The 23073-nt window shown below is 42.2% G+C and overlaps 1 protein-coding gene across 3 annotated transcripts in view; it reads left to right on the top strand.

Moving 5' to 3' along the window:
• The window catches only part of LOC308146933 (ADAMTS-like protein 1), a 91068-nt gene that overhangs the window by 37334 nt on the left and 30661 nt on the right, over window positions 1-23073 (top strand). For 2 of the 3 annotated variants that reach the window (XM_080518940.1, XM_080518939.1), the window contains exon 3: window positions 21948-22075. In XM_080518940.1, the coding sequence (XP_080375066.1) occupies window positions 21948-22075 (128 nt within the window). Of the gene's footprint in view, window positions 1-19128; window positions 19229-21947; window positions 22076-23073 lie in introns of those variants that run through there. The other variant, XM_080518941.1, reaches the window with a different exon arrangement.

Below are 23073 nucleotides of genomic sequence, written 5' to 3'. Positions count from 1 at the left end.
CTGGATGATGTGTGTTTGGGCACATGGAGAAGATCCTTCAAGGTCTTTGTCATGTTTGTGGATTCATTACAGTTGAATAAGAGCATATTAAGCTAAATTAAATCATGCCAGAGTTTTCTAAACAAGAATATTGCTGCCAAATAATAACATCTCAATCAAGGGAGTTTTTCTTCCAGCTCTGTGCCACTGAAAGAATCAACGAGGAAGTTTGTTTTCGAGCGCAACCGTCCTGTTTTCCACTGTGCGCCTATTGACTTTACACAAACTGACGAACTGTCCAGAGGCTGCTACCAACTTAAACAGCTTCAGCGGCTCCTGTGTGAGTCCTTTATAGTTGGGCGCTTGGCTCGGGTGGCTCGCAGTGCGAAGCCAATCTCCAGTGTAAGCAGCAGTGTTAACCTGAGTTACAGCAGTAATTACCTGCTGCTGAAGGATCCCTGCCACCCAAGCAGAACGGGGTTTAGGTGAGGCGGTGGGCAGGCTGCAACCCAAAGCGTATCCCTTTCTCTTTAATGTGGCCCGTCACTGCTCCGTGCTGTGGGGGATAATTGTTTACTGCGCTGTGGTAGAACAAGCACACGCCTAACGCTCTGCTCTGGTCATGGTAGCCTTCTGTACACTGCTGCATGCTTGTAAGCAAAAGGTTAACCAGCTAGTAGGTTGCCCTCAAATACATGACCGATTTTTTTTACCGCTTTCGTAAGTATAAGGTAATATGAACCCAACTGCACCTGGAAAAGGAAAGCCTACAGAAAGCGATGAAGTTGTGGCATCTGAGTAAGAAAGGCTTGCTGTGATTCTGAATTGTGAGGAATTAATACGGGCAATTACACAGAATAAATAAGAGCAGAGAGACATACAACCACACACATTCATTCATTCATTCATTGATGCTTACAGAAGAGTGGTCATGTAGTACAGTCCAAGGAAACCGGAGCACCCAGAGAAACTCAAACAGCTGGAAACTCGCACAAAAATGGACACGAATGGACTGCAGCACACTCACTTCGCTTTGAGGCGTTGCCAAAACAAGAGCAATGATTTCAAAAAGCAACGTAACATTTAGAAGTATGAAACTATGAGGAATACAATGCGTTTATCTGTGAAAATCTAGAAAGTAAATGTAAGACTCCGACAATATTCTGGTGTAGTAGAGTACTGCTCATGTTGCTGAACTGTAACAATTTGTGGCTTGGCTGGAAGTTATGTTGTGATAATAGTTGCACAATTATCGCCATCAAAGAAAAATACGTCTTGAACGTGTAATGTTTTGTTTCAATTTGGCGAGATGCAAGTTTTGATGCTCTCGCGTTTCTTGGAAGCTCTAATTTTAGTGTTTGAAAAAAAATAGAATCCATCTCAAAGCAAATAATTCTCAGATATGTTTCCAGCAGTGGTTTTATTGAAGGAGTCAGTATTTTTACAGCTTTGTGTAGCATTAGCAATTGTTTTGGGGGAACAGCAAAACGTGTTTTCCAAAAAGAAATGGAAACCAAGTGCGTCCGCGAGCATGGAGGCGGTGGAGCATGCTCACGGGAGATTTTAAGGTTCTCAACATCCAGCTCTCCTCTCAGCATCTTTGGCTGCAAAGGTCTTAAAGCATATTGAAAGAGGGATTTGGTCCGAACGCGGTGGTCTCCCTCTGGTGCATGCTGGGAAACAATCCCTGCAAGCTGGTATAAGTCGTCTGAGCGTAAACAAGAGAAAATCAGAACCATGACGTTTTGTGTGTACGCGCGTGTTTTGCGCTGACCTACAGCGGATACACACACACATACACACACACGTACAAGCTGGCTTTGTCCTTCACCCCCCGCCCCCCCCACCCTAGTTTTTGCTCTCAGGGAGCCCTGGGAGAGAATTTAATCTGTTCACAAACCACAAAATTGAAAAATGACCCTGATACTCTTCCAAGCTGAGAAGTGAACAATGCTTGCAACACAAGAAGGCATACTTAGACCAAATCTTTACTCAACACAGAGGGAAGCCTTTCAATTCTCTTCAGGTTGAGTTCTTTTTGCGTGCTCGGATGTTATACACACACTCAAATTTTTTTCTCAGTCGGAGTGTAGTGGTGGGCATGAAAACACTGCTGCTTTGTAAAATAGCTTCTTGAAAATGCTCAAGTCTCTTCAGACCTGTGTTTAAATGCAGATTTCTAACTAAAGAGCACATTAGAGGCACTGAAAAGAGGATACCTGCACACACAACTTCGAAATTCCGCACATTTCTTTGGCCTTTATTCGAAAAGATTGAGATTGTGAACAAGATGAAGAGTGCTTTTTCAACTTTAAAAAAAAATATATTTCTGTTATTTTTTAATTACTCAGATTTGTTGAACAGCTCTGTGTGATTTTTTTAATACAAATTTTTAACTTAAGTTGGTGTCCATGTATATTCAATAACAATAAATATGCAGTTGTTTGATAAAGCACATTTGCAAGTAGTTTAGTGATTCTAAATTGGGGAAAGTATGCATGGCTGATGATTCAATGTTTCTTTTTATCATATTACTGTCACCTGCAGTACACAGTTATCCAACAAAGCTCTCTGGTTTATTTGAAACTATTAGTGTAAAATACTGAGAACTGAACCGATTTTGCTATTACCTGAGTACATACTTTGAAAATTGTCATTAACAGGTTAATTGACCTTCTTTTTTGGATTCTCTGGTCGATCAAGCTTAATTTATTTTGTAGAAGAAAGGTCCTATTTATAAGCTTTGAAAAAAGATTATTTTATTTATATATTTTACCTTTGTGTCATTTGTTGGGATGTAATTTAACTTGATGGTTTTGTTGGTTTTCATTTGTGCTTTAGAGACAATATGGAGTTTTAACTTGATTGTGTGACTTCTAGCTGATTTTAGAAGAAAGTAAACTCAATTTCCAGTTATTACAGTGACCAGTTAAACTAATGTGTTGAATGTGTTTCCTATATTTAAAAAATGTGGCCATGATTTGATTTTGGTTGAAATATTTGAAGACGCCCACTTTGTAATTATTTTAAAAGCTTCATGATATTCTTATGTTTGCGTATTCATATTGAATCCACCTTACTCTGGGTAATATAGTGCCGGTGGAATATATTCAGTTCTTGCTTTATCTTTTTGTGCATCTGTAGTATGTAAATACCACAGAAAGTAGAATAAACAAGGTCAAACCTACTATATATTTTCATATATACCAATGTTTTGTGATCTACATATGTCAAGTTGCTTTCAGTTGTCAGACGCTGAAATAGATACCAGCATTTTACAATATATCTCCCGTAAACAATTCCCGTCGTGACGAGCATCTGGTGCTGCAGGCGAGGTGCATCCTCCCACAACAGGCATGCAGATTTCATGGATTTCTTTCCCCCCATTTCTTCTTCTTCTTGTTCTTCTTCTTTTTTTTAAAGATTCTTAAACCAAATCACAATGAAAGGTGGCCCCGCTGAGTATTGAAGCTTCCAGATTTATGAGCCCAGAGTGAACGATGAAGGTCCCGGGGTGAAGGTATTGCCTGCAGGCGTCTGGCCGGACGCCAGGGCGTCCGTTGACTGAAGACAAGCCATTGGGTTTGGTGTTGCGTCGTCCCTGGATGAAACGTCCGTATTGTCTTGTTGGTGCGTCTGTAAAGATGGTCCATCTGTGATTTACGATGTTAATCTTCTCCTCACGTTGCCGTGGAGCCAAATCTGTTGAGGGGGGAAATAAAGCCATCAATCATTTGATCGCCGATGAAATCATTAATAACGTGCAGAAAACGAGTGAAAGCTCGTCCCTACACAGCTCAAAAGGGGGGGGGGAGGAACCTCCTTCTAAGGCCTTTTTACTCCTGACCCATATAATCTTCAGTGCACTTTAATTTCCTCAAAGTGAGGAATTCACTTCATGCCGTTATTTGTGGCGCCTTCGGTTTTTACAGGTCAAACCACCGGCGAACGAGCAGCGTTTCTCCCCATCGGCTCCTCTGAATGACCTCACGGGGATAATGACAGGGGACGGAGGGGAAGAGCTTCTCCTCGACTCTTATCTTTCGCCGTGATGGAGCGATGGGAAGCAGAGGCGAAGGGGAAACAGAGAGAGAGAGGGGGGGGGGTGTTTAAACTCCTGGCACTGTTTCGCCCTCAATTGCTCGGCGGCACACGGCTAAGGACGCCAATTAGATGGAGGCGCAGAGTGAGGCCCTGCTCGATGAGCTCAGCGTTGCGGCTCCCGTCTGGCACACGCAGACGAAAACATGACCCGGCGCTCGAACACCGAGGAGGGGAGGAGAGGGGAGGGGTGGGGGGGTTCCTCTCCGCCGCTTCTTCTCCTCAGATCGTGTTTGTGGTGCAAGAATTCGATGACGACATCACGGAGAGAGAAAAGTGTTTGTGTTTGTAGGAGCTGCTAATGATTTAAAGTGTATACACTGGTGTGTGTGTGTGATGCATGGGCATGTCTCCTCCGTCTGTGGGTCGGCGTGAAGATTTATTTTAACACCCTCTCATTTTGTGTCTGATGCCAGGAGCCATGGGTTAATGTAAACCTCAGCCTCAGCCGACGGGCCGGGACCACCACCACACACTCACACACACACACACACACACACACACACACACACACACACACACACACACACACACACACACACACACACACACACACACACACACACACACACACACACACACACACACACACACACACACACACACACACACACACACACACACACACACGCCGACGCGTCTAGTCAGTGTGTTCATGCATCACACACCGACTCCCTGTGTGTTCCCAGCCTCCAGTTGGAGGCCGAAGGTGATAGTCGAAGCCAAGAGAACTTTTGTTGAAATCCGACAACAAACCGTGCAGAATTGGGGAGTATTACGTCTGCGTTCCGGATAAAACAAACAATTATTTTCTTCTTTCTTCGTCTGTAAATGTGAAAAATGAAGACGCCAAACTCCAACAAACATTATACTGTATGAGACATAAAAACCCTCTACTGTTAGTCTGCTGCTTTAACCTGATGAGGAGCTGGTGTTACAAAAGGTTGTAGTTTTTTCTCTCAGACACAAGATGCTGCTCTTGAGCCACAATGGCCGCAGCAGCTTTTATTGCCGGTGTTCAGAAATAACTACTTGTTTTGGGGTTTCTGGAACTGTAATTTAGAAGAGATCAAATGAGAGTGAAAGTTGAGTTTGAATTCTGCTTTGGAATCGCTTTTATTCAAGTCTGTCGGATTATTTACTTTTAAATTGCAATCTTGTCTGTTTTGATAAACTAAATGTTAGTTTGAAGCTCCTTCTATTTCTTTTTGCGTCACGAGTTCTTCTAAGGAAAAGAGAAATACAACAACACACCCTGTGTTTTTGGGTAACCGCTGTCCTTTGTGGAAACCTGAGTTTTATTGATTTTTAAGTTGTATTTGTTCGTAGAAATTCCCCAAAGTATCTGTGGGTATCAACTTGCTAACCATTGATCACTACTCCTCAGATTTATTTAAAAAGAACATTATGACCGACTGCAGCTATGTTTTGGATGTAATATGATAGAAATTCACACACACTCATTTTACTTCTTTGGTTGCTTTTGCATGTCGGGTTCTAAAATGTATCAATTTCTATGGTGTACTATCTTTTACAATGAGGAACACAAACACAAGCTGATTTTAATCAACTTTTTAACATAAATATCAAAATAGATGTCCAAAAAATCGAAGCAACAAAATGTAGAATGATTATCATGAATATCAGTTAAGATAATTTCAGTAATGTTTTGGTTTTATGAATGTGTCTAAAATTCTTCTGTAACTGTAGGAAACATTTCACTGATATTTTAGATAATTGGTCACATTCACCCATTTGTCCATACAATCACGCCATCGGACGCATTTTGAGGTAGATTTGTTTTGACCAAGGATGCTGTAAGTGTACAAGGTGTAAATTAATCCTTTATAATATCTTCGGTATGAAATGTTCCAAAAAACATTTAATTAAAGTATGTGGGGGAGAAAAAGGCACATTTTCCACTTATGGATACAGTCAAAGATCTTTTACACTGAATATTTGATCGCTCATTTTATAGTCTCTCATATTGTATTATAACTCAGGAATAATAATCCTCCTCGTTACACTGACCTCTTAACAACGATAGTTAAAAAACACACAAAAAGTGGGAACGTTCATATTTGGTAGTTTATTAATGCTTTTAGTAATAACGAACTGAGAAACCTGCCTTATAGAAAAATGTTAAGGTGACTGTGAGAGGTGGTTCTTCAGTTGAGTTGAATAACTTTATAAATCTGTAATTATATCCCATTGAGTTGAAAACCATCCTGAATCTATGCAAAAAAAACAACCCATCACTACAATTTATATGTATGTAAAACAAGTATTATAAATTAGCACATCGCATTTAGCTGGTAGTTGAAGTCAAGATCAAACTTGCCGTCTACCATTACTACCCAGGCTTCTACACATACACCAGTGCAAACGCCCTGCTGGTTGGGAGTTCACTACAGTAGCGTATTTAGACAGCTGTGAGTCCAAGGGCTCCTGGGAAAACAGGGTAGAAGTGTTTTTCTTTTTTTTCTTTTTTTTTATGTGTGGGAGCGGGAGGACTGGGGGTGAACTGATCCACTGCAGCTCTTTTCCTGTGTGGTTACTCTTCAGTCATGCATCCAAATGTTTCCTCTCCCTCCCGGTCACCTGGGCGAGCTTTCACTTGACGCTAACCTCCGAAGCAAGGGTGCATGAGGCTTCTTTTCACAAGCGTGCGCTCAGTGATTTTTGTTGTGTAAACTGTGAAAGAGAAACTTGATGTAATTTCCTTGTTTCAACACGAATATAAAGAGTAATGTAGCCCAAGGCGTGAGCTCTGCTATACAAACTGTTTTTTTCTCAAAGTGCAATTCAGGGAGTGATGTATTTCTTGGCATGCAAATGTGAACTGCACATACGCTCACACACGAGGTTTCTGATCTATTCTTTTGTTTCACCCTCTGTCACTTTTACTCTTGCGTGCTCCAACGTATTACCCAGAGTGCACTCAGATACACGCTGTGAAGGAGAGCAGCATTGCATAAATCCCGTAACTCCACATCATAGATTAATTGACATTTCCCCCCTGCAATCATGACCCAAACTTGTGAAGACGTGGAGAATGTTGTTTTTTTGGGGTATTTTTGTTCCGTGTAGGCTCACTGCACTGCAGTTTGAAAAACTGGACATGAATTGTATGGAACCATGTGGTCTTCCCACTCTTTCTTCACCAATCATCTTCAGAATTTCACAGTTCTGACCCTCTCGTTCGCACGCTGCTTCAGTCTGTGATCATACTTTAGCGCCACAGCATCTCGTGGAAAAAAACCGTCCCTCCTGCACCCCATCGCATTGTGGTTGCATCTCTTTGTGGACTTGCCTGGCCGATGGCAGAAGCATATGGGCGAGGAATGCCCGATTGCAGAGCTGTTGCTATGGCAGGCTGATGGATCGTTTCCTTTGTCTGAACGCGGGCGCTGCAGGACAAAGCCCAGTTGATGTGTTGAAGTGCGACTGCTTGAAAGGCCTGTCAGCACTTTCAGCACCCTGGCAGGCTCTGGAAAAGGACGCTTATGACATAACGGCCTGTGTCATTTCATCTTTTTGGCCTCAGACGTGGAAAAATGCACTTTTGAGCATAAAGAATGTATTTGTTTTATTCCTGTTTCATGTAAACCGGTTTGAAATGCTTATTGAGAATGTCCAGTTTCCAAACATATTGATTTATAACATAATGGCATCCACAGACAGAATACTTAATTGTAATCAGCTTTTTTCCAGACACATATTTTTCACTCAATATGATATATTCTGACATTCCCAGCATCTTTAAATGACTTACAGCCAGAACCAGTAAAAACTAGGACCATAAATATCTTTTCCTTTCTATAAATACAGTTTGTAACAGTAAGAGTACCTTTATTTTACTTGTGATTCTCTTCTATTGTTACACTTCACAACATTGTTTTTTCTTTACTACATGTCAATATTTGCAATTGTTTTAACTTATTTTGTTCATTCTTTTTGGAATCGTAATGTTTCACCCATTTTGATCTTCTCTAATTGAATTGAGTCTACATTCTTGATTCTTAATTCTGGCCCTTGAACAAATTTGTATTTTGTCCAGATTTTACTTTGAATAAGCTGGAATCGTTAAAAAAAAAGAAAAATCTGGTCGGTGTAGCAAAGATCAGAACACTAAATCACCTTCCAATGATTCCAAACTGGCCGGTACTTATTTGAACATCACTAAAAGCCAACGTTTTTCATCCAGGGACGAGCCCCTCATCATAAAATGAGTAATGGCTTTAGAAGTGTTTTTGCTGAAAACCTGAAAAGATTCTGTGAATTTCCGTCTCACAAAGGGAATTGGAACAATGTGCTCCAAGTGTCATCCATTCTTTTTTCTCTGATGGTTTCCATATATGTAGGTCATGTAGAGGTCAGAAGAAGGCACTGAGGTGCACACGCCTTTTTGCGCTCTGTGTAATTGCAACACCATTTAACCAAGTAAAAAAAATTTTTTATAATAATAAAGTCCTTCCTAAGGTGAAATCCTGCTTTGACCACCTTTAGCATATTACTATCACTTTCTCTGATCAACCCAGAGCCAAACAAAACACACAATACATTTTGGACAATGAAAAACACATGTCGCTGATGTGACTTAATTTCAGGGTTAAAAAGTGAAACCCGAGCCGCGTGTAGCACGTACAGGAGATCAGACACGTCGTTCGTGGCTCGAAAGGCTTCGACTCTCTTTGAGTGTAAAAAGTCCAAACTCACACATCATGAATAATAAGCTTCTGAGACAAACCAGGTGCCTTTTTTTTTTTTTTTTGGAGCTGCTCCTTTATGTCTGCGCCCCCCCCCCAAAAAAAAAAAATTGGGGTGAACTGTTTGTGTCTCGTTCTGCAATTATGAACGATGTTAACAAGAGAGTCTGTTTCATGTCTGAACTGTTTTATTGCTTTGAGCTGCATCCCTCTTTGGTCTCATGTTGTCATTAAATGGCTTGAATACGAGTTGTTAGTCAGTGTTCTTGCGTATTTGCGCAAGAATATATGCGAGTGGGTTTTTCCATCGCATCTGTGCTTTGTTTTTCGCATACTTTCTCACTTTTCTTTTGTATTGATCAACATTTTAATATGTGACCGTGAACTCTGACCTAATCATACATGTTGTATTTACAGCTCTGCAATCCTGGTGGCGCCCGGTGCAGCCAAAAAGCTTGGGTTTCACACTGTTGATTACTGTAAATGGCTGCCGCAAATGACCGCAATATTTTTTAATCATCACGCGAGGCTTCCAGTGACGACCTCTGCGAAAAGCCAACCAGACTTTTGCTTTCTTCGGGGGTCCAAAAAAGTGCTTCCAACTGCCTTAGACAAACTTTTGAGTAGATGATTGAGTTATTAAGCTTCTTTAAAAAAAAAAAGAAAAGGAATGAGTGGAAAACTGTGACAGAGACGGAGGATTGAACCTGTGAAGAGAGGGAAGATGGATTTAATGTAATCAGTGGAGTCATGTTTGCAATCCAACGAGACGCTGCCAAATCAACGGAATCCAAAGTTAACAAAAGTTTTTAAAAAAATCGTCTCATCGTAAATTATTTAATCTGAAAACTATCAACAACTTTGTGATAAAACAATAAATAAAATCCAGAAATTATGTCTATAATTTGGTACCAAATGTGGCATTTTTTTTTTTATTTTTATTTGAAGCAAAGAAAACGTGTCCCAGCACCTGTTCTTGAAAGAAAAGAATTAAACGTGACCAAGTCTATTAAAGATAGATCCATTTCTTTTAGGAGATACAAGTACATTCCTGTCACTGTAAAAATCAAGCTAATACCCGCTTAAATCTAAAACTAGCGGCCACATTAATGAGCTGGGCTGGGAGATGGCGGCTCGCCTTCTGTTTCCATTAACGACGATGAACGTCTCTCCAGTGCGGCCAAGCTTTGCTCACAAGTCGAGAATGAAACTCGTCCTCCAGAATCACTCCCTGAGACTCATTCCCTCTTCTGCTTTCATCCCCAAGAAGTACCTCCTTTATATATTTATTTTTGTGCGTGCGTGTGTGTGTGTCATCAGAAACCAAAACAAATGAGATTCTCAGACAGGAAGGAGTATTACGGAGAAAAGGGGATGTCGTGAGCAGGATGTGTGCCGAAGGTGAACGGCCCCAGATGGAGCGCTGACGTCTTCTGTTCAGTTTCACGGCACCGAGAGGGAGAGGATGTGCAATCAATGCTGTCATGTTGGTCTGTGAGAGAGGAACCTCCTTCACGTGCTGTTTTCTTCAAAAAACAAAACCCAGCATCAACCGGGTTCAACCGGAACCGGACCTCGTTACCTGGTTGCTACAGGGAATGTTTTTCCCTCTACTGTCGCTCCGACAAATCTCAAACTGCACATGCTTTGTGGCGTGCCAAGTTGTCTTTTTTTGGGGGGGGATGTCGTATTTCCTCATGTTTTTCACAACGTGGGACAATATTGGTTGGTTCCAAATGAAATAAAAAAAAACACAACTTTCCACGTGCTCGTTAGATGGTAAAAATATTTTGGGTTTTTATGTCTAGTCTGTAACTGTTGTAACAAAAGAGAATTTTATGATGATATTTATTATTAAGTTTTTTTTTCCTCCACAAGTTTACCAATAAGCAGCTGCATTGTGTCTTTAAATTTACCGGTAATACCTTTTTCAGTCGTAACAGCAACAAGAAGTCAAAAAAAAAAACAATGACGCACCAGAACAATAAGCTCCGACAGTGAAATGCTGGAGATACGAAGTTTGATGATGGTTCTGGCATGGCTTCATAACCTCTCTCAATCACACTGAAATGTCGGATTTAACCACTTTAAAGTCAAGACACTTTCATTGATTTCCTACACGGAAAGTACACTTTCAGAAAACGTGCGTAAACCTTTCTGAGGAGCTTTAATACCGTGATGATGTGGCAATAGGGTCTCCATATTGGAGCACATGGGATCAACTTGTCGCTGGCTCGTCCATAAATAAGCCCCGATGCTTAGCGTCTGCCCAGCCCTGGATGCAGGTCCCATGCTCCCCGTTTCCTTTCAGCCCACCTTGGCGGGCCAGTTTTAACTGACTCCAGCGGCTTTACGCAGCTAATTTATGCACACCCCCTCTTTTCATACCCTCTTTAAAATGCCAAAGTGGCCGTGGTCGAGTAGAAGAGGGGAGGAGAGAGAGAGTGTGTGTGTGTGTGGGTGTGTGTGGAGCTGGTGTTAGTGGGAACCCTGATGGTCTCAGCCTGTGCACTCACCAGAAAGCTGCTAAAACATACGAGTGCTTTTCGATGTGCTAATGGGAAAAGCTTGGTGCCGAGAACATATCAACACAGTTTCAGGAAGCTGTAAATGTCACTGCTGATTCTTAATTACGTGCTCGATCCCTCCTCGTGCGCTGCGGCCGCACGAGGAGTTTCAGAGGTTTGCTCAGGTGGGATCAGGTTGTGGTTGCGGGCTTATTCACTGTGTCAGTATAAAGTATACGATAAAATAGGAAGCCTTGGTGATACAGTTATCGTTGTCTTTAAAACGAGAAATTTTAACTTTGCTCATATTAACGTTATCATCAGTAATCTTTATCGAGGCAGTGTGAATATTGAAGTACATTCATTTGTGTGATTATCTTCTTGAACTATCTGAGGATAGCGCAACTGGGGAATTGAACTTGGAAATGTGTAAAGCACAGTTTGAGAAGGCCTCATCTGGTATCCTGTGTTCTTCAGTCATAATTCGATTGGCACGTAGCAAAGAAAACTGAAGTAAGATACTTTTAGGAGCTCTTGGGAAGAGCAGCCTTTGTTGGTCCACAAGAGTCTGACTTCATGAGCTCTTTTTTGTACATTAGAGATGGAAAACATTTACTTAACCTTGGTTACCAGTCATCTGGTGAAGCTTCAGGGGTTGAAAGTTGGGACTCACTGGTCTACAGTTTAGGCTGCCTGGAGTTATGGTGCACTGATGTTATTGGTAAATCAGAAAAACACTTTTGATTGTTTATCCATATCAAGTTGTAGCATTTCAAAATGTAATCTGATACAACATCATCATCATCATCATCATCCTTCTCCCCTTGTTGCACATACTTGTGCTATTTTGCTATATGTCAAATAAATTCCCATGTTCAGATGTAGAAGCCATTGCAAACCAGAATAACCTCTCAAATTCTTCCTGGGCAATGCAAGTTGACAAGACCTTAATACGAGCTTCGATTTCTCAATCGAAACAAATCATGTTTTGATTCATGATGTAAAAAAGTCCTGGGACCAGTATCCAGGCAGAGCAAATGCTTTTCCCTGCAGACCTGCAGGGAGTTCAGTCAGAAGGTCTGCAGGACTCGATGCCAGCAGGGATGATTGTGTTAAAGGCCAAGTTGGCGTTTGTCCCCTTCAAGAGCATGTTATTTATTCCAAGGCCTTGCATGCGGCACAATTCTTCCTCCCACCTAAACCAGAGCACAGTATCCTCAGAAAGTGTGTTTATGACCCTTTAAATCTGTCATCCACAGATTACCATCAATTGAAACCAAATATTTTTATATCAAATGCTCGACAGAAAAAAGTCAAAAACGCTGACGAACAAAACTCGATCAGTGTTTAAAAGTGGCTGTTTTAGCAGCGATGCTGCTCAGTCAGCGCAGCCACTTTTCCAGTTCACCTCCCATCTGGCTTCAAATTGGATTGAGTCGATTGTGAGGGCGTCACGTCATCATTTTAATCTGCTGGTTTTTGGTGGGATGGGGAAGTGCGGCCGATGTTCAGCTGCAAGTCATAAAATTCCTGTCCTGGTAAAACATTTTATACTGTGGCCCAGAAAGCCTTTTAAAGGATGACTTCGGTGTAAATCATGCCTGGAGCACATGCGTCGCTCGTGGGGGTGGTGGGAGGCGACTATTTATCCCGCCTGAGCCATTTAAGTCACCCCGCGGGAGCCCAGGGTTGGAGTTGGAGTTGTGCAGCCGCCGGTAACTTTACCTTCATTCGCCTCTCTTTCTGAGAACACTGGGACCGTTAACGCAGGTCATTGCCTCATAACATGGCAATCTTCTAATTTGACCCTGCATGCTGCCACAGAGGAGTAGAGGAAGGGATCAGTTAAACTTCTGCTGCCCGGAAAGCCGACTGGGCGACCTCTTTACAAGACCTCAAAAAACATTAAACATGAGGGATCCAGCGAGTGGTGATGGAAGCAATGATAGCATGTTTTTAGAACTTAAAGGGATACAGGCTTGGAGGCTTCCCAGAGTAATGCCAGAAAGCAGAAACGACAAGCAAATGTAACTTTTTCTTCCTTTTTTTTCATTTTGGGGATCGATGACTCATTATACAGAAGATCATGTGTTTAAATATGATATAAGAACGACAGTTTTATTGCCTGTTATTCGTGATGCTATAGATTTTTGCAAAAATGAAAAAGGTCAAGGGCGTATTTGCCAGTGGTATTTACAGTAGTAATGTAAAAACTGTGCTCCAGTTTACTACTGGTCTACCATTAGTTTTCATTGCACTATAAAAAGATGTATATGGATTTTTTTCGGAATAATTTGTAGGATAAGATTTTTATAAAATAAAACTTTTCAGAAACGTGGTTTACTGCACATGTGCACTGTGGCCAAAGTCAAAGTTGCTCACTTTTTAAAATTTGAAAGCACTTTTCTAATAAAATGCACATATGGACTCGCATACACCAGATAGTGAGTGGGCCTTCGTGGGACAACTAAAAGGAGTTTGAGCGTTTGCATCGCACTGTTGTCTGAATTCATGCTGGTGTGTTTGTATTACAAAAACTACATATTATTTTGAAGAAATAGTATTGTTATTTTGGATGCACCAAATCGAGTATTAATGAAATATTTTCCTTTTTTGGCCGTCGGAATAATTACATGAGCACAGAAAATGTATAAATGGTACATGTTCAGAAGAAAATAATACCCAAATATCCAAAGAATTCATGCAGGAGGCTGGAGATTGAGTCTGACGTATTTGTTAGATTTTGAGTTACATAATACAGGTAATTAACCTAACAATTACAGCTAAAAGTGAATCATTCTGGCTCGTACAACTAACCAAAGAATTACCTCATCATATTATGTTTTATCTTACATCAAGGACTGATCTCAAGGACTGATGGAAGAGTCACCATTTGTTTTCTAACTGTAGTAATGTGATTCTAAGTGGGTGGACTCAACTGTCTGTTTACGGCCTACAATCTGCTTGTTTCGATCCCTGTGATTTTACATCGTTTCCAGATGTCGGCAATTACTTGGCACGCAATGTTATCATAGCAGATAAGATATATGGGAAAGACCCAGCCTGTAATAAAGCAGAATTATCTTTTAAAACTCTAGATGACCACATTTGTCGGCGTACAATCAGTTCCCCTAATCCGCCAAACCTCCTGCATGCTTCCTCATGCAACTCAATCTCTCCGCCTGTTAAATAACAATACACTGTATTGTTTTTTTCTCACCTCATCATCTTTATGAATTATTGTTTAACCAGTCAGAAGACACCTCCAACAATGTTGTGGTAGGGAACTGGCTCCCAGCTCGCGTCAATCAAACGCATTCATTTCCTCCTTGGGTGTTTGGTTTTAAACTCCGGGCACATCACCGACGCCGCAGTTTATTTTCTGAAGTCGCACATTTGCAAATATGAGAAGGATTTCTTCTGAAAGCAAATATCAGAAGGTTATGGATTAAGGCGGCATGGGGGTAAAAGCGGTGTTATCCTGTGTAAAAACGTCCACGTCCACGTCCCTCCCCGCTGGCACCGCAAAATACCCCCGTGTTAAGTGGATAGTTGAGTGTGTGTGTGTGTGTGTGTGTGTGTGAATGTGTGTGTTTAGATAATTCTCTCAAATTTGTGGAATGTGGAGACATCTTGCTTTACCAAATCAAACAAGCTAAGCCCCGTACTGTGGGCAGTGAGCGAGAACTTCTCGCTGTGTTGTTTTTTTAATGTCACCAGTTTTAAGCAGCAGGAGGCCCCGGTCAGAACGGTGAGGAAACGCTACATAACTTCTGAGGTGGCTGATAATTTTATAAAGATTTTAGAGAATATCCCAGCTGAGGTTTTACCCGCTCCATGTGATTTTATTGTTGACGATTTTAACAGTAAATTAAAGTCAACTCTAGACCTGGTGGCTCCAATTACTACAAGAATCCTTAATAAATCCAAACCACCAGCACCATGGAAAAACAGGGAAACTCACCAATACAAAATAAACTGCAGGATTGCCGAACGGAGGTGGAGAAAATCAAAACTTATGGTTCATTATCACATTTTCCGGGCCCACCTCAAAGCCTACAATAGAATAGTCAGACACTCAAGATTTTCATATTTCTCAAAACTCATCAGTGACAACAAAAATAACCCCAAACTCCTCTTCTCCACCTTCGACTTTTTAACAAACACCAATTTTAATAAAAACTCGCTCCCCTTTCCCTCCTTTTGCGAGGATTATGCCCACCACCTCAGAAGCAAAATAAATGACATCAGATCCAGTCTTTTACCTTTACAAACTGTACCTTTTAACTCACCTGGACTGGTGTCTTCACCAGAGGAATCACTGGACTGTTTTGCTCTGGTTGATGCAGGAACACTTGGTCGAGTTTTCTCCCAAGTGAAACCAACAACCTGTCTTTTAGATCCGATTCCTACCTCACTTTTTAAGTCATTTTATGGGTTCTTTGAGGAACAGCTTTTATACATGGTCAACTGCTCTCTTCAGACGGGTGTTTTCCCCGCCGCCTTTAAAACGGCGGTGGTGAGGCCCCTTCTGAAGAAGAGCAGTCTAGACCCCAAGGTTCTTAATAACTATCGCCCTGTATCCAACTTACCATTTTTTAGCAAAATTTTAGAAAAAATAGTTTTTAATCAATTAAATACATTTTTACTTACAAATAACATTTTAGAGAAGCATCAATCTGGTTTTAGGAAGAACCACAGCACAGAGACAGCCCTTTTAAAGATTTTAAATGACATCAGGCACAATCAAGACTCCCAACAACTCACAGTCTTGATTTTATTGGATCTTAGCGCTGCTTTCGACACTATTGATCATTGTATTTTACTTGACAGACTTAGAAATCTGGTCGGCATCTCTGGTAATGTTTTTAATTGGTTCAGTTCTTATCTCACAGATCGACGCTTCTTTGTAAGTTTGGATACACGTTCCTCAGGTACCCATGAAATCCACTATGGGGTTCCCCAGGGGTCGATCTTAGGCCCAATCCTTTTTAATTTATACATGCTGCCACTAGGGGATGTCATCAGGAGACACGGTGTCAGCTTCCACAGCTATGCTGACGACACACAGCTGTATGTGGCCGTGTCTCCTGATGACACAAGGCCGATTGATGCCCTTTTTAACTGTATTTTAGATATCAAGTCATGGATGGCAGCAAATTTCCTCCAGCTCAACCAGGACAAAACAGAGATTTTAGTTGTAGGTCCTGAACACCAGAGAGAGAAACTTTTACCAAAACTGCTAGATTTTAACTCATCTTCATTTATAAAGAACCTGGGCGTAACTTTTGACTCTGAGCTTAATTTTATCTCACACATCAAAAATGTCACAAAGACTGGTTTTTATCATCTGAAGAATATAGCCAGAGTCCGCCCATTTCTCTCTCAGGCAAACGCGGAGGTGCTAATGCATGCTTTTATCTCTTGTCGAATTGACTATTGTAACGCCCTGCTCTCTGGTCTCCCCAAGAAAACTTTAGCACCACTACAACTCCTACAAAACTCTGCCGCACGAGTGCTGACGAGGACCAGAGGGCGGGCCCACATCACGCCTATTTTAAAATTGCTGCATTGGCTCCCCGTTCGCTTCAGGATCGATTTTAAGGTTCTTTTACTAGTTTTTAAGTGTCTTAATGGTTTTGCACCCTCTTATTTATCCGAACTACTTTTATCATATCAACCCTCGCGGGCCCTGAGGTCCTCCGGCACCGGCCTTTTAATTGTCCCTCAAACGAGGACCAAGACTCACGGGGAGGCTGCGTTCAGCTCCTATGGCCCCCGTTTGTGGAACAGCCTGCCGGGGAACCTCAGGGCTGCAGAGTCCATTGAGGTTTTTAAAAAAGGGTTAAAAACTCACCTTTTTAATCAGGCTTTTAACTGATTTTATACATGTATGTGTGTATATAGTTATGTATTTGATCAATGTATTTATCTACTTCTATTTATTTATTTCAGATAATTACCTAATTTTCTTTTTTATCTCCAGTGGTTCCTCTAGGGGGCGCTACACTGGTGGTGGCCGGTTTTTGCCACTGGTGGAGCCGTCCCATGGGTTTCCCTGCCCGGGCACCTGGCAGGTCCCCCGCGTATGCGGTGGGATTGGCTTGTCTGCCCGGTTGGGGGGGGATCTGTGGGGCGGCGCCCCCTGTGGTCGGAAGTTGTGCCGCCCCCAGTGTGGACGGCCCAAATATGTCCCTTTCCTCACCTTAGTCCTCAGTGTCCTGCCATGTCTCCATATCACTCGGCATGTCTTCATCTATGATGTGTGTCTGCATGTGTGCGTGTGTGTTCACCTGCTTTTTATTCATCTATTTTATCTTTGCACTGTTTTTAATTTTTGTGGAAGCACTTTGTGTTGCTTAATGTATAAAAAGTGCTATAGAAATAAAGATTATTATTATTATTATTATTATTATAAATGAAATACAGAAAGTTTGCGTGTGTCCTATAAGTGTCAAGAGTCTGATGTTGTGATTGAGGCTGCCGACTATTTGCTCTGGAGCGCAGCACATTCCTGCCAGCCTTAATTGATAGCAATTATGTGGTTTTTGATTCGGTGTTTGATTGGAGGGCAGATTTGAAGTCTTAATTTGAAGGGACACAGAGTTTTTATTGTGTTTGGAGCGTCTTTAGAATGATAGCCTTCTACCTTGTAAGTCACGTCGGGGAACACCAGTAGGCTGATGACTTATTTTTCTATTTTTAAAGTCAAGTCTTAGGTTTTGTTTCTTTGTGTCCAGCTTTAGCTGGAAAGCCACTCGGTGTACAGTATAGTCCCACCGCGGCTGGAGCTGTCTATCTTACCAGGTTTTTTTTCCTCTATGTCCAAAGGATTTGTCCCTCCAGGGGACACCTGGCTTGTTCCCCACCTCCACAGTGTAAATGTTCCCTGGCTTAAACTGCCAGATGTTATGAAAGGCTGCATTGAAGTGGACCTTTAGCTCATAAAAGAATCGGAGGAGAAAAAAAGAAAGAAAAAAAAGGCGATTCTGTTTGAGAAATCTATCCCGATAGCTTCAGTGACCAGACTATGTCATCTGGTTTACATGGGACTTTCACATGAAAAAACAAAGCACAGTTTTGACTCATGCGACGCCAAATATGTCCCCGTTTTGTTTAGACGTGAGCCCGCCGCTCTTTCTGTGCGTGCACGGAAATACAGCTATTTCCAAAGACGTGACGACAAATTCCAGACGTTTCCAAAACAAAGTTCTTGAAAACAAATGTGCAAAACCAGCCGGAGCTTAAAAAAAGAGGCAGTGGCACGAGGCAGAAAGAAATGAAAGAGGAGCAAGTTGCGAAGGGAAAAAAAAAAGGAGGACTACAGGAGACAGATATTTGAGATATTAGGAGAAGTGGAAAAAAAAGACAATCGTTCTATAGTTGTCTGTCTACCGTTTTGCCAGTTCTGTCTGACACACACACACACACACACGCACACGCACACGCACACGCACACACACACACACACACACACACACACACACACACACACACACACGCGCACACACACGCCAATGTGTGAAGTTGTGAAGTTGCAGCTGGCTCAGCTCCTTGTTTGTACAAGCACGTGTGACTGAGGCCCATTTATTGATTGGCCGGGGTGCCAGAGCTCACGACTCAAGGCGCTCGAACCCCCCCCTCACCACCACCACACACACACACACACACACACATTCACGCAACACACGCACTGAAACCTACACACACACACTCACGCATGCACACTCCCAGTCCCCCTCCCTCCCTCTTTTTACTCCAGAGGAAGAACTGGAGCAAGTCAGAGAGGAGACGGCAGGCAGGCAGGCAGGACACACTGACCCAGAGTCCAGGGCATCACACTCAAACAAACGACCAATCAGGACACCTTGAAAAGGCATGGAGCAAGAGTTTACATCTTGCAAACTCCTGGTGACAGCGCTTCTCATTCTGGTATTGTAATTTGTATTTTTTTTTTTTTTTTCAATTTGTGGTCGGTTACGTTGTTGTTGTGTATCTTTTGTTATTGATTTTCCTTAAACTGCTTGTTTCAGAATGCCGACGCACTATAATGTCTTTATTGTGTTTGCATGATGTCACCCTGTGCAGTTGAAATGCATCCTCCAGATCCTGCAGTCTTTTCAGTGGTGGCTTCACCAGAGTAATTACAGTAGCATGATCCGTCTTCTGCTATCCGAACTCCGGCACCTCCGGTAGTTTTGATCCAAGTCACAAAATTAAAGAGCGGTTGTCCTCGTGTAGAAGGATGAATTGTCTGACTTTAGAGCTCCCTGTTGCATTACAGTGACTACCTCACTCCACGACAGCGAGTACATTGCCGTGCAGCGTGGAGCGTATGGCAAGGGATTCAGCAGATGTGCAAATATCATATGTCTTGCCAACTGAAAAGGCCATCATATGCATATTGACACAGTCTGCAAAAGAAGGCACCGGGGTCGGGTTTCTTTTTCCCTGTCGTGCAGTTTTCCACATTTGAGGAAAATGTACTTAATCTGAGCCGCTGACAAGTGACTCTAATACAATCTGTCCATCAGCGTGAGCAGCAACACAGAGATGACTGGTCTTTTTTCACACTCCTGTTTCCTCTTTTCCACCTTATTTGAAAACATACAGTATGATGAAAAATATTGCAAAGTTCTTGTGGCTTCTTGGGATTTGCTGGGTTGGAAATATTTCAGCGTTGTTGTGTAATCAGTTGTTATTAGAGAGGTTCTCCTGATACCAAAGGGAGCATGGTGCCTTCTTGACGGAGGCCAGCGCAGATAAAAAGCTGGGGGCTTTAGAGCAGGAGAGGTGGGACATGTGGTGGAGGGTTAGGAAGACTCCAACTGGATATTTGAGACTTTCGATTATTGGCTCCAAAGCCCAGTCGGACGGTCATCCAACAAGCAGAGTTCCATCTTCCTCCGCCTTCGTTAAGAACAATAGCAGCGCGGTCGGCCAAACAACATCCTCATCCCGCCATTTGTTTCCGCCCCTCTTTCTTCATCAGCCTCGTTACGCCCCCGGCGCTCTTGGCTTCACAACACACGGCCCTCGGTCGTAATTGAGTGCAAAATTTGCTGATTGCTTTTCAAAGGAGAATTAAGGTGCTGCGCTAACTGGCTGCCCAGAGTACGGCCTGTGTTTATTTACTGTGATCCAAACATTGAAATAGTTGGCTCGTGTAGAAAGTAGCACCGTTGCTGATGTGTTTGGCCGAAGGCTCCGCTGGCCGTGTGTTTAGTTCTTGCAGCTCTCCTCTGCCGTTCCTCAGGCGTCATCAGCACTGACAGCCATTTATATCAGTCCCCGCACGCACATTTTAATAACCCACCCCTCTCTGCACTTTGTAGCAGGGTGTTTTTGTTGCTATGTCCCAAAGAAAACAGCTTTTACCTTGTATCTACTTTCATCTGCATCACTCATTTATCTTTGTAAACCAAGCCCTGTGTCATTCTGTCTGGAAAAGTGGCTGAAGAGGTCAAAATAAATACATTTTCCCTCTAAAGATTTTAAAGCTGTGCACCTAAATACACGTCTGGACCTTCGCTGTCAGCTCAGTGAGTAAAAAAAAAAAAATCATTCCAAGAACAGGTGATTGATGTAAACTCCTCATATTATTCTGAGTTCTCTGCGGAGCCAAACTTGCTTTGCTTTGCATTTCATGCTTAATCTGCAAGATGTGGGATTTCTGAGTCACTGTGAAAAACTCGGTTGGATGTGCGAGCCAAACTGCCACCTCATGGTGTAAAGCACCCACAGTGAGAGGCTGTCGAAAGGACACAATAGCAGCATTTTTTTTGGCAGTCTTTTGGAGGTTGCTTCATGGCTTAACCGCACCAGAAAGACAGCCTCGGTTTCCTGTTGTTGAAAATTATCATTTTTTTTCTCTCTCTTATCCATCAGTTTCTTTTAAGGGCTCTAAAACCTCAGTTGAATGGCAGATTCTTTTATTAAATATGTTTGCACCTCCAGTCTACCGAGACACATTCCTGCTGCCACACGGGGTGGGTGATTTGTCCCACTGTTAGTTCCAAGGTCCAGGTCTTTTTTTTTTTTTTCCCCATATTTTGGATTTTCCAGGTTTTCATCCATTTAACTGGTACAAAAGCGGTTTTCCCTTTTTGGCTCTCACTCACCGCCACTTTTTGAGTAGACTGAGCTTACGCTGTCTTTGTTGTAGATAGCAAAAGCAATCTATTTTCCTTTTTCGCTTAATCTGAGCCTGGTATTCAGAAAATGTAGCTGTTAGACTTCATTCATTCGGTGCTGGAAACGGCAGCGAGCGGAGCGAGGCTGCTGAGCACGGCCAAGAGAAAGAACGCTAACTCATGTGCCCCGGCGGATGATCCAATCCACCTGACAGCGCCAGCTACGCAAATAAATACTCGCTGGAGAGCAAGGATAGTCAGTCCGGTCAAATCTGCTTCGCAAAAATATGTTAGGCCTTGAGAAATAAATTTGAACTGAAACAGAGAAGATCTCACTCTTCATCTGAGGTGCACAACATTAGGCTTTCACCCCGAGACAGCTTGGATAAAGCAGAATGATAGATGGATGAATGGTTGGTCTCTTTTGTGGCTTTAGATCTGAAAACGGTGTGGAAAATGACGCGTATCGATAACAATGATTGTGCAAGACTGACCATGAACTCCTCTCTGCGTTCTAGAGCTCCCGGACAGCCCGTTCAGAGGAGGACAGAGACACGCTGTGGGATGCCTGGGGCTCGTGGAGCGAATGCTCTCGGACCTGTGGTGGAGGAGCTTCATATTCCCTACGACGTTGCCTCAGTTCCAAGTAAGGCCAGCTCTCTTCTAAAGAAAAAAAAAAAACTGATGGGTAATCTTTGAAGTGTCTTTCCGCATTGAATCAACACGACAATGTGAGCCCACCTTCTGATACCGATTACCGGTATAGCATCAATGAGGCATTTACACATGTTTTATTTCCCACGTGATTCTGCTTATTGACTGACTTTTCATTCTGTCAAACTCTGCTTTTGTGCCTCCAACTTCTGGTCTGTTGCCATCAGCTATGATTTAATGTTTAAGGAATGAAGTGACACACGGTCTGTTGACACGAGATGTTTTATTGAGTAATTTACCGGATTCACTGTGCCTTTCATGTGGGAAACTTCCTGCCTGGTTCAATTTCTTGTTTGCACCTTGACACAACTTCCGTCTGAAATAGAGGCAGCATTATAGGTCCGCATAGTGAAGCACTGAGCTGCTTCTGGTGGAAATACAAGCACATGCTGCAGCAGTGAAACCTCGCCCTGTATAAGTGAATGATTGGCAGTACATTTGCCACAACTTTTTTTTTTTTTGCTTTTGCAAATATCCCACTTAACATCACTTAGCATGGACTTAGTATCTATTCATTTCTCATGTGCAATTGGACTGCAAATTATGCACTATTGTCAGTTAGCGTTACTTTTGTCACGGTGAAATCTTAAAACTGACGTCGCTCCTCCGGAACAGCTGAGCTCTGCTGAAAAGTTTCTGGCAAGTTTTGAGTGTCAGGTGAGACGTATTGGGACACTTTTCGTAGGACAAATTCCCAACCAAAAGACAAAGCTGATTCTATACGGATACAGCTGCAAATAGTCAAATACTCACTGGCAAAGGACTGTGTGTTCATATTTACAACATTTTTTTTTTTTTTGTATATATTTTACGTAATTTATTTATTTTTGCTGTTTACAGACTTGGAGTGCTTATGATTGCAGCTTTACTATTGCAGGTGGGCAGAAAAGTGCACACACTTTTCACATAATCAGGAGTAATACTTGTGTA

The sequence above is a fragment of the Blennius ocellaris genome (assembly GCF_963422515.1).
Source record: "Blennius ocellaris genome assembly, chromosome: 23".
NCBI classification, from domain to species: domain Eukaryota; kingdom Metazoa; phylum Chordata; class Actinopteri; order Blenniiformes; family Blenniidae; genus Blennius; species Blennius ocellaris.
This window is presented reverse-complemented; position numbering and strand designations above follow the sequence as displayed.